Here is a 14,330-nt window from a genome sequence, read left to right on the forward strand (position 1 = left end):
TTCCGCTCTCAGCCTGATACCAATCCTGGGGATCGGATCAGTACCATCTCTACTATAAAACATTCATAAGAAAGTATATAGTCATAAATTACAAATTATAAATGTGCAATTTTCCAGGGTTTGATGTTCAATAAAAGAAAATTGATGAAAACATGGAAGTGAGAAAACTGATAATAAGAAAAGCAGAAACAGATTGGAGTCCCAGTGGAGGAGAAAACAGTCTGGTTATTTTTAATTTTTTTTAGTAGTTGGTCAGAACTGTAGGTTACTTACCATTGTGAGTGGTGTGTGTGAAAGATGATTTCTTCTGTAGCTGATGGAAGTGGAGTGCTGTGCAAATAAAGTAATTTCTTACTGTGTTGACTCAGGACTTTGGTGTGTGTGTTTGTGTGTGTATGTTTGTGCTTGTGTCTGTGTACCGGTGTTAAGTGCCTGGCTGTGAGGTAATCAATACCAGTGATAAATCTAAGCTTCACATTTTTACTCATCAGAACTACCACACACATACACACACACACTGAAAGACAAATGCAGAGCTGCACTTTGTTGTATTGATGTGGGTTTTATGCAGTCTCGCAAACACAAAGCTCCTGATTTAGTCCTGACCATTACCTCACTGTCCTTTCCTGCCATGTCACCCATCTCTTTTTTCATTCTTCCTTCCTTCCTCTTTTACTCTCTCCACTACCCCTCCATCTCTCTGCCCTTCTGCTCCTTCTCTTGCCAGCGCTCTTAACACTTTTCTCATTTTTAACTCCGTCTTTTTTGTCACCTGCGTGCCGGCGCACACCTTCCTCGTGTTCTTCACACAAATTCTCTCCAAAACACACATCTTCCTCCCCTCTCCTTTCCTATTCTCTTCTTTCTCCAATTTTCTTTAACACTCTTTCCAAACATGCACCCTCTTCTCTCCTGTCCTCTCTCACCCTCTCCTTTCATTTCAGCACTTTCTTCCCAACACTTTCCTCTCTCCAGTTCACACGACTCCTCTCCTTATTCTTGTGCTCTCACACCCTCCCCATCTCTTTGTGTTCTCCACTCGTGAGGTTTGTTAAGACCTGCTGAACCTGGGTGATAATTAGCCAGGGACTGACTATGCAGCAGGAGAGTCTCTCAACATTAAGAAGAGAAAGAGAGAAAGGGAGGGTAAGATGAGAAATGGACAGTGACACTCGGGTGTAGTACACATTTGGGTGTGGATTAAAGGATCTCCCTATGCTTTTGACCTTCTTGGTTATACATGATTATAAAGCTATGAGGTTAAGGTCTTGGAGTCAGTGCGGTGTTAACTGTGTAAATAAGTTCTTGTGGAGTCTGTAAAATGTCACTGTTTGTGAAATGTGCTTGTTCTGTGTTTATTGATTGATTTGGATAGACAAAAAAAGAGAAAGAAAACTGTTATGTGTGTCTTTAAGTGCATCTACTCAGAGATGCAAATGTTCAAATAATAAAATGCTTTTCGCAACATTGCATCATTCACAGAGACTGTTGAAAAAGAGCTAGCAATATTTTGGTGCTGAGATAGTCATGTTGTGCAATTTGCGCAGCACCAGACAGCAGTTTAACCAGCTCCGTGATGAATCACGTAAGATTGAATGATCCTGCCCGATGGTGTGATCCATCAGCAGAACAACACAGATGAAGCAAATGTCGATAACAGTTCACTGGCCCAGCTTGAAAATGTGCTTAAAGCAATACCCTCCCTCAGTTTTTGTTAAGGGGTTAAATAATTCTTGGCTTTATGTTAGGCTACAGGAAATATTTATTAAATAATAATAAACAAGTTATGCACCAGTGTGCTATGTTTGAGTATAATGTACACAGTAGCAGTTTTTTCTTGATGTTTTATAACAGTTTTCTATGGAGAGTCAATATATTCATGAATTTATTTTTCTATATTAAATTCATCATTAATAATTAACTTCAGTAAGGAAATCAAATGTGTGATGTAGTCAGACATTTTGTTCTTCCTTGCAGGTAACTGACTATCCATGCTCGAAGATTCTCGAATATCAGAAATAGTTCAAGTTCACATCAGAGTCTGTCTCCATCTGTTCCTTTAATTGCTTTGAGGATCCATTTATTATTATGTCCTTGGCCTTTTGCAAGTATTTTTCAATTACTGTTCAATTAAGTGATTAATCAGCATTTTGCCTTTTGAGAAAAAAAATATCTTCAGTATTTAGTAGCTTATTATCTTGCCTAAATCAAATCAAAATTTCAAGTCAAAAATTTTAAGAATCTTCAGGTGTTCCAAAAGCCTCTATATAGGGGACTATGTATTCCAAGTCCAAGTCAGTTGTGCCTTTGTCAGTGGATGTTTGTGGACGTCCACTTCTCAGTTGGTCCACAACACTTTGTCTTTTTTTACTTTGTTAATAAGTTTGGCAACAGTGTTGTGTGTGTGATGTGCTGACCCTGTTTCCTGTTGAAGTCCATCGCAAACTTGCAACAGCTTCCTGATTCATCCATAATAATGATTTCAGTATGTTCTTTGTCAAAAGCATTCTTAAAGGGTCATGAATCCTCCCTCTTTCAGCTCAAGTCTACATCTCAATGTTTTTGAAAAATGCAGCTTAAATGGGCGTGGATGGCTGTGGGAAGAAGGGAAGAGGAGTGGGCATGGCAGGGAAAGGCAGGGGAGGATGCGGTGGTGAGCCTTCTGAACACTCGCAATAAAGATGGATAGTGACAAAAAGTTTGCAAGTAGAGGACTTCTCTCCTCCTGAATCCCCAGGGCTAAATGGAGACACAATAGCTAGAAGTACAGGTCCTCTGCCCTATCTATTTGAACCATTAGCCCCTGGCGTGACTATGGAGGAAAACATAAAATAAATCCGGAAGCAGCGCGGATGGGAGAAGTGTTGGAATGGCAGTTAGCTAATAGGCTCGAGCATTTCACAAATAAAAAGGTGAAGGCTCTTCCCTTCAACACGGACTCTCGTTGCATAGTTTTGCACGTGATGGCCCGCGGAGCTTTAATATTATATATATGATATATTATATGTTGTATGTACAGTTTTATATTTTATTATATAGCTTTCCCCGAGCCGGAGGCAGCACAGATACAGTAGGAGAAGTGTCAGAATGGTAGTTAGTTAATAGGCTTGAGCATTTCACGAATAAAAGAGGGAAGGCTCTTCCTTTCAACGTGGACTTTCATTGCATAGTTTTGCACGCGGAGCTTTAAGCAGTTTAATTAGCTCAAAAGGCAAGTAAAACTGTTAAGGTTAAAAATTAGACACACACCTCATTTGAAGGGATGGAAAAGTCCACCTTTCTCCAATTCTCATAGCTCTCCCAAGAAAACTCTTACACCACTGAAATAAACACCTGCGACCCATTTGAACGCCTCTCTCATCTAATACATCTGTAGGAAAGCATTGTGCTGTCACGAATAATTAAGAGACAGCATCTTGTCATACAATAAAAACACGCAGGTTCATGAATAATTATGAGACGCAGACACGTCATAGAAGTACTATAGTACATTGCCAAGTCACTGCCTGTGACGTGTGACATGACGAGATTTTAAATCAGGAAGACGAAAATAGTGGAAAAAAGCTCAAAATTAACCAATTTTCCCCTACAATTAAAATTAACGGATGCTAAGATTGTCTTTTATGATGTGTGATAAGAACACCTCTGTTAAAATTTCAGAAAATGTAGTTTAGTGTTTCATGACGCTTTAAAGACTATCTAAAAAAAAATACACACACATATGTGTGTGTGTGTATGTGTGTATATATATATATATATATATATATATATATATATATATATATATATATATATATAATTAATATATTAATTTCCACTATATATGGAGACACCCTTTTGGGACACCCTGTACATTCTTTGATGTTCATGGGTTTTTCTACCTTGAGTCTTAAGAATATAAAAATATCTTATTCAACCAAATCCTGACCAGAGCACCAAACAATAGAGCATGTTCTGTTCTGCTTAACGCCACAAGTATTTTCAAGCATAGCTGTTTGATTATCATTGGAAAATCAGAATTCAAATTTGCAATGCCCACTGCTTCTCATCAAATCAACTAGTTTGAGTATTACAAATTAAGAGATGCCAGAATTTCCTGCATTGGCACTCACTGTTTTAAGCAGCTTATCTTAAATGTACAGCACAGATAACTGCCATTCATTCTTTAAGCTGCTTCATCTTCAGGTGCTCCTGCACCACTGCCATGCATGTTCAGCTGTTTTACTGACTTCCTAGAGGATTTTAATGTAAACCACTTTACACGCTGCTTTATAAGACTCCCCACAGGTGTCACCTCCTCCATCTTTCAAATGGTTCCCAGTCTCAGTGAGAGTGACATTTGTAGTCATGCAGCCAGATAACTAATCAATAAAGAAATTGGTGGCCAAAATTTTTGCAATTATTGATGTTTTCCATGCAGTGAAGTCCTTGTGGCAAACCTTGGTGCCATTTTGGCGAATATTGAGAGCGAGAAAGAAGGTGAGGAAGTGTGTTTCCGAGGGAATTGTGGCAGATGTGCATGATCCAATCAAACGTTTCTGCTAATGGCTGCCATGGTAACCAGCTAATCAGCCAATGATAGGAGCTCATTCATTGACACCAGTCAGCGATTCTACAGTAAGTCCAAGCCAATCCAAGATCAGGCGAAAAATTGAGCAGCAGTTAATGAGATACTAGTGTTTACAGACATGCATATATTGTTGTGTGTGTGCGCACGCACATTTATGCTGCTTTGTCTTTGGGAGAAAGAAAATTCATGGCATAAGAGCATGTGCCATAAGATTTATTTTTTCCACATGTTATCAGGTCTCTAGTTGGTAGACTAGAGACAGAGCCAATTAACACCTGCTAACAAGAAGTCAGCATTTAATCATCATGTGTGTATATTTGTGTTACAATTACACAGGAAGTCTATTCCCCTCGGCCATCTTTCATCACCACATTCGCATCATCTTTATTTCTCTTTTGTTCCTTTGCTCTCGTTTTGCTCACTTCTGATAAAACTGTTTGCGCGTTGCGATTCTCCGTCTCACTCCACGCCTCACCTCACCTCCATTTCTTGCCTTCTCTGCTATTCCTGCACATTCTCCCTCTTCATCTCTCTCTCTGTATCAGAGCGTTACTCTTATAGATTTGGAGTGCAGTGCTCTTTAAGCAGGGCGATAAAAGCCCTTGAGCGCTCAGATGAAATGCCGCTGTCAATTCTGAGAGAAAGCAGCTGTTTCTGTACAGCATCCCAAAATGCGCAGACGGAGAACAGCAGCTCCTTGGAATAGCAGCTCCTTGGAACGCCGCAGGAAGCAAAATTCTTTACATTAACAGCAGCATGATGTGCTGTAGCTCGTGATGTCGAGCTCACACAGAATTGAGTTTGTATCCAAGGCCACATGTATCGTTAGCATTAACCTCTGTCTGGTTCTCTGATGGTGGTTATTTTGACATTTACTCTCATTAACATTGATATTTCCCATCCCTGCAGTGGACGGAGCCATCCATCGTGGGGCAGGTCCTCTCCTTAGGAAGGAATGTGCCACTCTGGGAGGGTGTGAAACTGGAGAGGCCAAGATAACTGGAGCATACGGCCTGCCAGCCAGATGTGAGTCACTTTTGTTTACACACAGTTAACTCCAGAATTATTAGCACCTTTTATGAAAATGAGCAAAAAATGAACAACGCATGCAATTTTTTTTAGTGTTAGAAGCTGTCATTTTTTTCTGTGTTACTAGTTAATAATTACTGATATCGTCCATTAGAGATAATAACAGTATTAACCCTTTTTAAGTAATGTCCAAAATTTGATTGAGACACTTGTAGATGGATCTTGGTGCATTCCTTCAAGAATATTTCAAGCACCTTCGGTATTCGGCAGTCTGTGCACGTAAATCTTCAACGCCGACCACAGTGTTTTAACAGTGTACAAATCCAGAGAGGTCATCATTGCCAAATATTTGTTCCAAAAACTATTTGTGTCTTGATTTGGATGTAATGATGCCTTCATGTGCTATAGGAATTATCCTACTTCCCACTTCTGAAGTGGTAATTACGAGTATGTCGTGTTCGCATGCTTTGCTGTCTGTTACGTTAAGCACATAATGGGGGTTAGGACGGATGTAAATGCAGATAAGAGCTTAATTAGAGTAGAGACAGGCAGACAAATCCAAAACGTGAGACAATAGTGTGGTCAAAAACAGGCAATAGGTCAGGCGATCGGCAAACGGGTATAAACAAGGCTAAACAGGAATCGAGAAATGAGGACGAGAACAGGATCAAAACTATGAAGCAAAAAACTATGAACAAAGGCTCGGTACACGGAAAACTCATGCAATACTTTGCGACGAACAAAGAGGCACGAGGGGTTTATATACTAAACATTATCAGGGTGAAACACAAAACAGCTGAGACTAATGACACATACGGGAAACAACCAATGACGATACAGGGGCAGAGACAGGACAGAAATCACAACAAACCACACGTCATAAGTAAAGTTACTGTCACTGACAAACCCGGAAGCACACGCTCACACTTTGAGCTCACGCTTCGGGTTTCAGAGCACACCGCATGCTCCAGCGCTAGTGCGATGGGAAATCGTGTCATTGGCAGAAAGAACATGAACCACACCAGGTTCATTCCTGCATATTTCTATAACACATATTACTCAGTTAGCTAGCTTGCTGATGATAATGGAATTTAGGTCAAATACAAGCTATTTTCACGGTTTGAAAATGTACAACATGCATAGAATGGTTGCTGATATACATAAGTTAATATGGCCAAAACGGCAAGCGCTAACAATTAGTTGTTTTAGAAAAATGAACAAAACCTGTCTTTCACTAGAGAAACTGTACTCTTCTCCACCATGCTAAAGGTTTAGGACTCCTCCCATCTCAGGAACTTGGGTATCAAAATGATCTCCGAGTCCCAGTTGAGGGGTCATTCATGTTCAACATCATAAACTCGTATTTGCGATCATTCCGATAGCGCGGGAAGGCAGCATAAGTTGGCTGTCATCATCTTGCTCAATGATACACCTACGAGCAGGTATTAACGTTATGGTAGAGGCAGCCAGGATATAGGATAAAACGTCTTTGAGGTGCTGATATTTTTGGCACGCATGTTTTTGAGAGAATAATGCTGTTGTGTAAAAAGGAAGCTCATATGAACATGTTTGGGTTTTTTTTTTTAGTGGAAAGGTATGTAGTATGAAAATTTTTGATCATGTCATTTTTTAAAGGGTGCCAATAAATCTGGAGTTGACTGTAGATGTGATGGTGTTTAAGTTTAGTTGACCCTGGATACCATGTGGGTGTGGGTTTTTTATGTATCATGTATTTATGTATGATATATATGTATCATATATATATATGTGTGTGTGTGTGTAGGTGTGTGTATATATATATATATATATATATATATATATATATATATATATATATATATATATATATATATATACACACACACACACACACACACAGTATCTCACAAAAGTGAGTAAACCCCTCACATTTTTGTAAATATTTGATTGTCTTTACATGTGACAACACTGAAGAAATGACACTTTGCTACAATGTAAAGTAGTGAGTGTACAGCTTGTATAACAGTGTAAATTTGCTGTTCCCTCAAAACAACTCAACACACAGCCATTAATGTCTAAACCGCTGGCAACAAAAGTGAGTACACCCCTAAGTGAAAATGTCCAAATTGGGCCCAATTAGCCATTTTCCCTCCCCAGTGTCATGTGACTTGTTAGTGTTACAAGGTCTCAGGTGTGAATGGGGAGCAGATGTGTTAAATTTGGTGTCATCGCTCTCACACTCCCTCATACTGGTCACTGGAAGTTCAACATGGCACCTCATGGCAAAGAACTCTCTGAGGATCTGAAAAAAAGAATTGTTGCTCTACTTAAAGATGGCCTAGGCTATAAGAAGATTGGCAAGACCCTGACACTGCGCTGAAGCATGGCGGCCAAGACCATACAGTGGTTTAACAGGACAGGTTTCACTCAGAACAGGCCTCGCCATGGTCGACCAAAGAAGTTGAGTGCATGTGCTCAGCGTCATATTCAGAGGTTGTCTTTGGGAAATAGACGTATGAGTGCTGCCAGCATTGGTGCAGAGGTTGAAGGGATGGGGGGTGCAGCCTGTCAGTGCTCAGACCATACGCCGCACACTGCATCAAATTGGTCTGCATGGCTGTCGTCCCAGAAGGAAGCCTGTCCTAAACATGATGCACAAGAAAGCCCGCAAACAGTTTGCTGAAGACAAGCAGACTAAGGACATGGCTTACTGGAACCATGTCCTGTGGTCTGATGAGACCAAGATAAACTTATTTGCTTCAGAAGGTGTCAAGCGTGTGTGGTGGCAACCAGCTGAGTACAAAGACAAGTGTGTCTTGCCCACAGTCAAGCATGGTGGTGGTAGTGTCATGGTCTGGGGCTGCATAAGTGCTGCCAGCACTGGGGAGCTACAGTTCATTGAGGGAACCATGAATGCCAACATGTACTGTGACATACTGAAGCAGAGCATGATCAGTATGCAGTATTCCAGCATGATAACGACCCCAAACACACCTCCAAGACAACCACTGCCTTGCTAAAGAAGCTGAGGGTGAAGGTGATGGACTGGCCAAGCATGTCTCCAGACCTAAACCCTATTGAGCATCTGTGGGGCATCCTCAAACGGAAGGTGGAGGAGCACAAGGTCTCTAACATCCACCAGCTCCGTGATGTCGTCATGGAGGAGTGGAAGAGGACTCCAGTGGCAACCTGTGAAGCTCTGGTGAACTCCATGCCCAAGAGGGTTAAGGCAGTGCTGGAAAATATTGGTGGTCACAAAAAATATTGACACTTTGGGCCCAATTTGGACATCTTCACTTAGGGGTGTGCTCACTTTTGTTGCCAGCGGTTTAGACATTAATGGCTGTGTGTTGAGTTATTTTGAGGGGACAGCAAATTTACACTGTTATACAAGCTGTACACTCACTACTTTACATTGTAGCAAAGTGTCATTTCTTCAGTGTTGTCACATGAAAAGATATAATCAAATATTTACAAAAATGTGAGGAGTTTGGTTCTCAAATTTTGCAGTTTGGTAAAAGAATATTTGCTGGAAATCATGAAGAAATAAATAAATGGAAGGTTGTGTAAGGGAAGCTTTCTTCAAGCTGTGCTTGAAGTAATTGAAAACAGTACACATTTATTTTATCCCACATTTACGTGTTTTACATTTTGTAGCATTTGGCAGGTAATTTTACCCATAGCAACTTACAGAAGTACTTGCATGTCTAATTGAAAATGTCCTTATGCCAGTGCAGACAAGTTTTATGGGTGTAAATGCCTCTGTGAGTTTGTGAGTCATCCTGTGGAAATCAGATGCACATTATCCAACGAAGCGCAGTTTTCTTTCCTCTTTCTGGTCTTTCATGATCTCTCTCTCCCTCTCTTGCTATGTCTCCATTCCCTTCCTCCCTCCTTCTCCTACAGTGTGTTCAGTAATTATGTAGTCAGACAGTGTTTACAGAAGCAAGTGCACTTTAATTTATTCGCACACTTAGCAGTAATTTCCCTGCCTAATTTATGACCCTATCCCCATCCCTCCTTTACCTAGCAGCATGTTGGTAGAGAGAGAGATAGTGTGCATACTCTGCTATACATACAGCTAGATCAATACATACACACCCTCTCTCGAAAATGTCCTTTGTGTGGGTTTTGTTAGACTCATTACTTTCATATAATTTGTGTGCCTGTAGATCTCTCGCTCTCTTTCTCGCAGGGAGTAGAATAGTAAATAATATTTTAGCAGTAATTGTTGGAGTATGTTATTCAGTGTGTGATTTGTGTTTTATGTACTGCAGTTTGTCAGACACTTTCTGCCCGTGTAATAACTATTTGAACTGCTTGCATAAAGCAGAAGATGAGTGACGGAGGAGGCCAGGATCGAGTAGCGCTGTTTGACTGGAGCAGGCCGAAACCTTTCAAACCCTGTACGTGAAGCGCAGAAACAGTGTCAGGCTCGGTCAGTAACTAACCTCAATGATTCAGGCTTTACACAACAGGTGTTGGGAGGCATCTGTCCGGCTGTATCGATGTTTGTAAAATGTGGTACATTTGTGGCTTCAAAACGTCACTGCCACGATTAGTGTATTGGCTTGACAAAACAAACATTCTGCTGTTTAAGCTTATTATTCTTCTTCTTAGACCCAAAATGTCTAAACGCTATTGCTCCTAGAGACTTCAAGCTACATGCACCAAACTTGCCACAGACCTTCAGCCTGTTCTGACTTCATGTGCTATGACTTTTTTAACTGATCAGAATTCTGGTTTTCAAATTGGCCAAAAGTCCCATCGACTTCCATTGAAAAATTTGGACGATTATAATTCCTAAACCTTTCAAGCTACATTCACCAAACTCTTCATGCTATTCTAATCAAGCTGTAGTTTTTCTAACTGATCGGAAAAATCACCAAAGCTCCTATTTACTCACAGTGACGGTATGTTCAGAGCCTGGCTCTGACTCTTCAAGATTTCAGACTCCAACTGTCAAAACTCTCACACACCTGTGTGTACATGTCCTGAAGCCCCTCTTCTCTCCCTCTCATTCTGTCAGTGTACCTGTAACAGATACTCTCACTTCATCTATCTCTTTATCAATGCCACACACTCTCTCCATTTATCTCTCTATCAATCTACCAGAAGCACACACACCCTTGCTATCTGTGCATATTTCTTTAAATCAATCTACCTGTATCATTGTCTCTCCTTCTCTCTTTCTGCTAATAACACTCTCCCCATCTATCTATTTGTGTCACTCTCTCACTCCATTTACAGTACTTTCTACAGTACTTGTATCACTCTATTTGTCATCTATCTTTCTACCAGTAACAGTCTGTCTGTCTGTCTTTCTGTTTGTCTGCCACTTTTTCTGTCTTTCAACTTCAAACTATCTTCAAGCTTATGAAACAGTTTTAAACTTTCAGACTGGCTTTGTCAAGCCAACATCACAGTTTGTCGTGACAAACTTTCCCTGTCTAGTTACTAATAATACTGTTATTATAACACTGTTATTATACTATATTATATATATTATACTAAATTGCAGTCTTTGTGGTTGAGAAATTTTCTGTCTGTTTTCTCCAGCCTAGTTTGAATTGATCAGGACTCTTTTTGAAAAGATAGCGCAGTGTTGCACATGTTGTCCCCGGTTCGATCCTGAACTCAGATTATGGTCTGGTTCTCTGCTTGCCTCTCACCACCCATAAACATGCCAGTAGGTAAACTGGCTACGATAAAATTTCCCTTAGACGTGAATGTGTGCGGTGGTCAGGCTTGGGGCCATTTTTAAAAAATAAATAAAGGTAAACCAAAGAGCACAATCATGCAAGCTGATCAAATTATAAGGACAGCTACATGCGGTACATGCCTCACTTTATTTTCTCACGTGCCGCAATTTCATGTTTGTAGTTTTCTACATATGAATTAATGCTACAATAATGGATCATATCACTATCTGAGTTGTGAAACATAGACGACATCCTGATGAACTAATAATGTGAAGTGAAGCAAGTGATATTTTTATATCAGTTTCTGTCACAAGATATTATATAAGATTTTTAACAGACTAAACTTTCAAAAAGTGAGGTAAGTAAAAAAAAAAACTCGGTGCCCACTGCATCCTCAGATTCCTGTTCTTGGCTGACAGTAGAGGAACCTGATGCGTTCTTCTGATGTTGTAGCGCATCCACCTCAAGGTACAGCAGGTTGTGTTTTCTGAGCAGTCCCTTCAGGATTTTGTGATCGCATAAGTTAACGCAAAATCAAGCAAACTCCACACTATTTGGAGGAGCTTGCGATTTTTCAAAATTGCCATAGATTTTCTGCAGATTTGGGACAAGACGCGTCGTGTGACATCATCACAACGTGCGTTCAGCCAACGCCGTCTTTGATTCACGTGCATCAAACATGAGTACTGCTAAAAGGTCGGATTTACCAACAAACATCACTGTGAAAGACAATATTCGGATGTTTTACACGAAAGTGGAGGCAAACTGTTGTGCACACCATGCAACATTTTCACAAAACATAAAAGAAAATCAGGTCTGGTGAGTCACTATTCCTCCGCAAAGTGTAGAAAAAATGGCTGCTGTGCCTCAAATGCCAAGGCAAATCACCATGACTGAAGCAACTGCATGTATTGTTATTATGCTGTAAAATTTATGAATACTTGTGTTCTGTTAAACTTCAGAAGAATACATATTAACATAAAACAAACAATTGGCATTTTAAAATTAAAACTATGTTTTTACATTTTATGTTAATGAAAATGACTGATTTTTTTTTGTTGCTAAATTTTATTTTTCAGTTATTTTCAGTCATTTCTTTTTATATATTAGCGAAACCAGTGGTTCTTAAGGTTAGAAAAGTAATAAAATGTGTACTTAATGTTGTCTGTGGTATGCTTTTTAACAGGGGCAGCACCACTGCTCCAAAAGTAGTGGGGCAAAATTTGATGCCTTTAACGATATTTTATCAAATTTGAGCTATTAATGATATTTATTTGTGCCGCAACAAATACTGCAAATAGAACATACATCAAGCATATTGATGTATATTCTTTAAATGAATTTTATTACTTTATTGCTCAAAGGAGATCCCCTTTAGAGAAATGCCCCACCCCCAGCTGAACTGGACGTTTTGGTCAGTTTTTCAACGGAGTCAGTCCTGTCTGTTTTTGCCTGAAGTGCTGGGTCACCGCTCCAGTAGTTTGAAAAGTGCCGGGTCAAATGCCAGCAGCTCACCCCTGTTGCTCTGACAGCCCTGCATTTTAATCATAGAATGATTACATATGTGTCTTCACTGGTAGCAGTTTAAAAGAAGAACCCTATGCCTGCAGTTTTCCACAAAGCACAAAAAACTCTATGAAATCCTGTATAGACTGTCAGAGATGCTTTTTTGCTCAGCACAGTTGTAGAAAGTGGTTATTTGAGCTGCCATATCCATTCTGTCAATCAATCTGGCCAATCTCCTCTGACCTCTTTCCTCAACAAGGCATTTCTGATCATAGGACTGTAGCTCACAGGATGTTTTTTGTTTTTCGCACCATCCTGTGTAAACTCTAGAGACTGCTGTGTGTTATAATCCCAGGAGATCAGCAGTTTCTTAAATACTCAAACTAACTTGACACCAACAACATGCCATGGTTGAGGTCATTGAGATGACATTTTTCTCCAATGCTGATGTTTGTTGTGAACAAGCGAAGCTCTTGACTTGTATCAGCATGATTTTCTGCATTGCACTGCTTTCACATAATTGGCTGATTGCATGAATATACAGGTTAAAGTGTTTATTATTAGTCTTTATTATTATTATTTTGATTATCCACAATACAAGTCGCTGTGAATGAGTCGTAACTATAGAAAAGATAATGTATTAGAACGAGTACCAATAATTTTAGATTCAGCTGGAACTGTCAGAGCTGCTGTTACAGAAAATGAATACACAGATACGTCAGATTCAACAATGCTGTAGTATAGTGGTAAAATCTTGACACCCCCTCTCAGTTCTAATCAGGTAGATTTTTTTTTATAATATTATGGTTGATTAATTGACCGATCTTTAGAATGAAAAAAAATATTTATTTTTTTTTCAGTCAGTTGCGCAATGATTCACATGTAGTCTAGCCAGTGGGATGTGTTTACATAATCTTCAAGCATGAGGGAAAAGATTTAGTAGCAGGGATCAGCATCTGGCTGGCAAATAGCAGTTTTTCTTATCTGGGTTTTTAAGGCGTTGCTCAAACCTGTGTGTGTGTGTGCGTCCGTGCAGGACTGTGTGCTGTACTGTGTTGGTTGTTTGTTCTCTTTCTGTTCTCATTGTGAGGTTGGGCTGTGTGTCTCTGTACATTATGCTGTTGTTTTGACCGCATTATTTGTAGTGCTGTTTGTGTGTGCGTGTACCTCCCTCCATATGTCTCCCGCTTTTTTTGTTTGAGGATGTGTGTTTGAGGTGTGTGTGTGTTTTTGAGGTGTGTGTGTGCACATGCCCCAGTGTATGTGAGTGTATGCATCTGTTTGTGTTTAGTGCTCAGTGGTGGGCGGTAGAAAGATGCAATTAGGTAGCATCCAGTGATTCCAGGTGTGTGTGAGAGAGAGATAGAGGCAGAATAAATGCTGCAGGGGAAAATGGCAAAGAGCAAAACACAGGAAGGGATTGAAAGTATGGCAGAAAATGTGAGGAACACGGCGATAGTAGAGACAGAACAGGTGGGAACAAAAAGACTAATCATTAAGACAGGAACATTACTGCTTATTGCGAAATCAAAAAGGGAAATGAG

General features: G+C 39.9%; 1 protein-coding gene across 1 annotated transcript in view; it reads left to right on the forward strand.

The window, feature by feature from the left end:
• macrod1 (mono-ADP ribosylhydrolase 1) overlaps positions 1–14,330 on the forward strand; it is an 87,051-nt gene that overhangs the window by 55,064 nt on the left and 17,657 nt on the right. Inside the window, exon 5 of the mRNA XM_053631069.1 lies at positions 5,480–5,596. Coding sequence (XP_053487044.1) covers positions 5,480–5,596 — 117 coding nt within the window. The remainder of the gene's footprint in view (positions 1–5,479; positions 5,597–14,330) is intronic.

Source organism: Ictalurus furcatus, chromosome 8 (assembly GCF_023375685.1).
Source record: "Ictalurus furcatus strain D&B chromosome 8, Billie_1.0, whole genome shotgun sequence".
Lineage (NCBI taxonomy): Eukaryota > Metazoa > Chordata > Actinopteri > Siluriformes > Ictaluridae > Ictalurus > Ictalurus furcatus.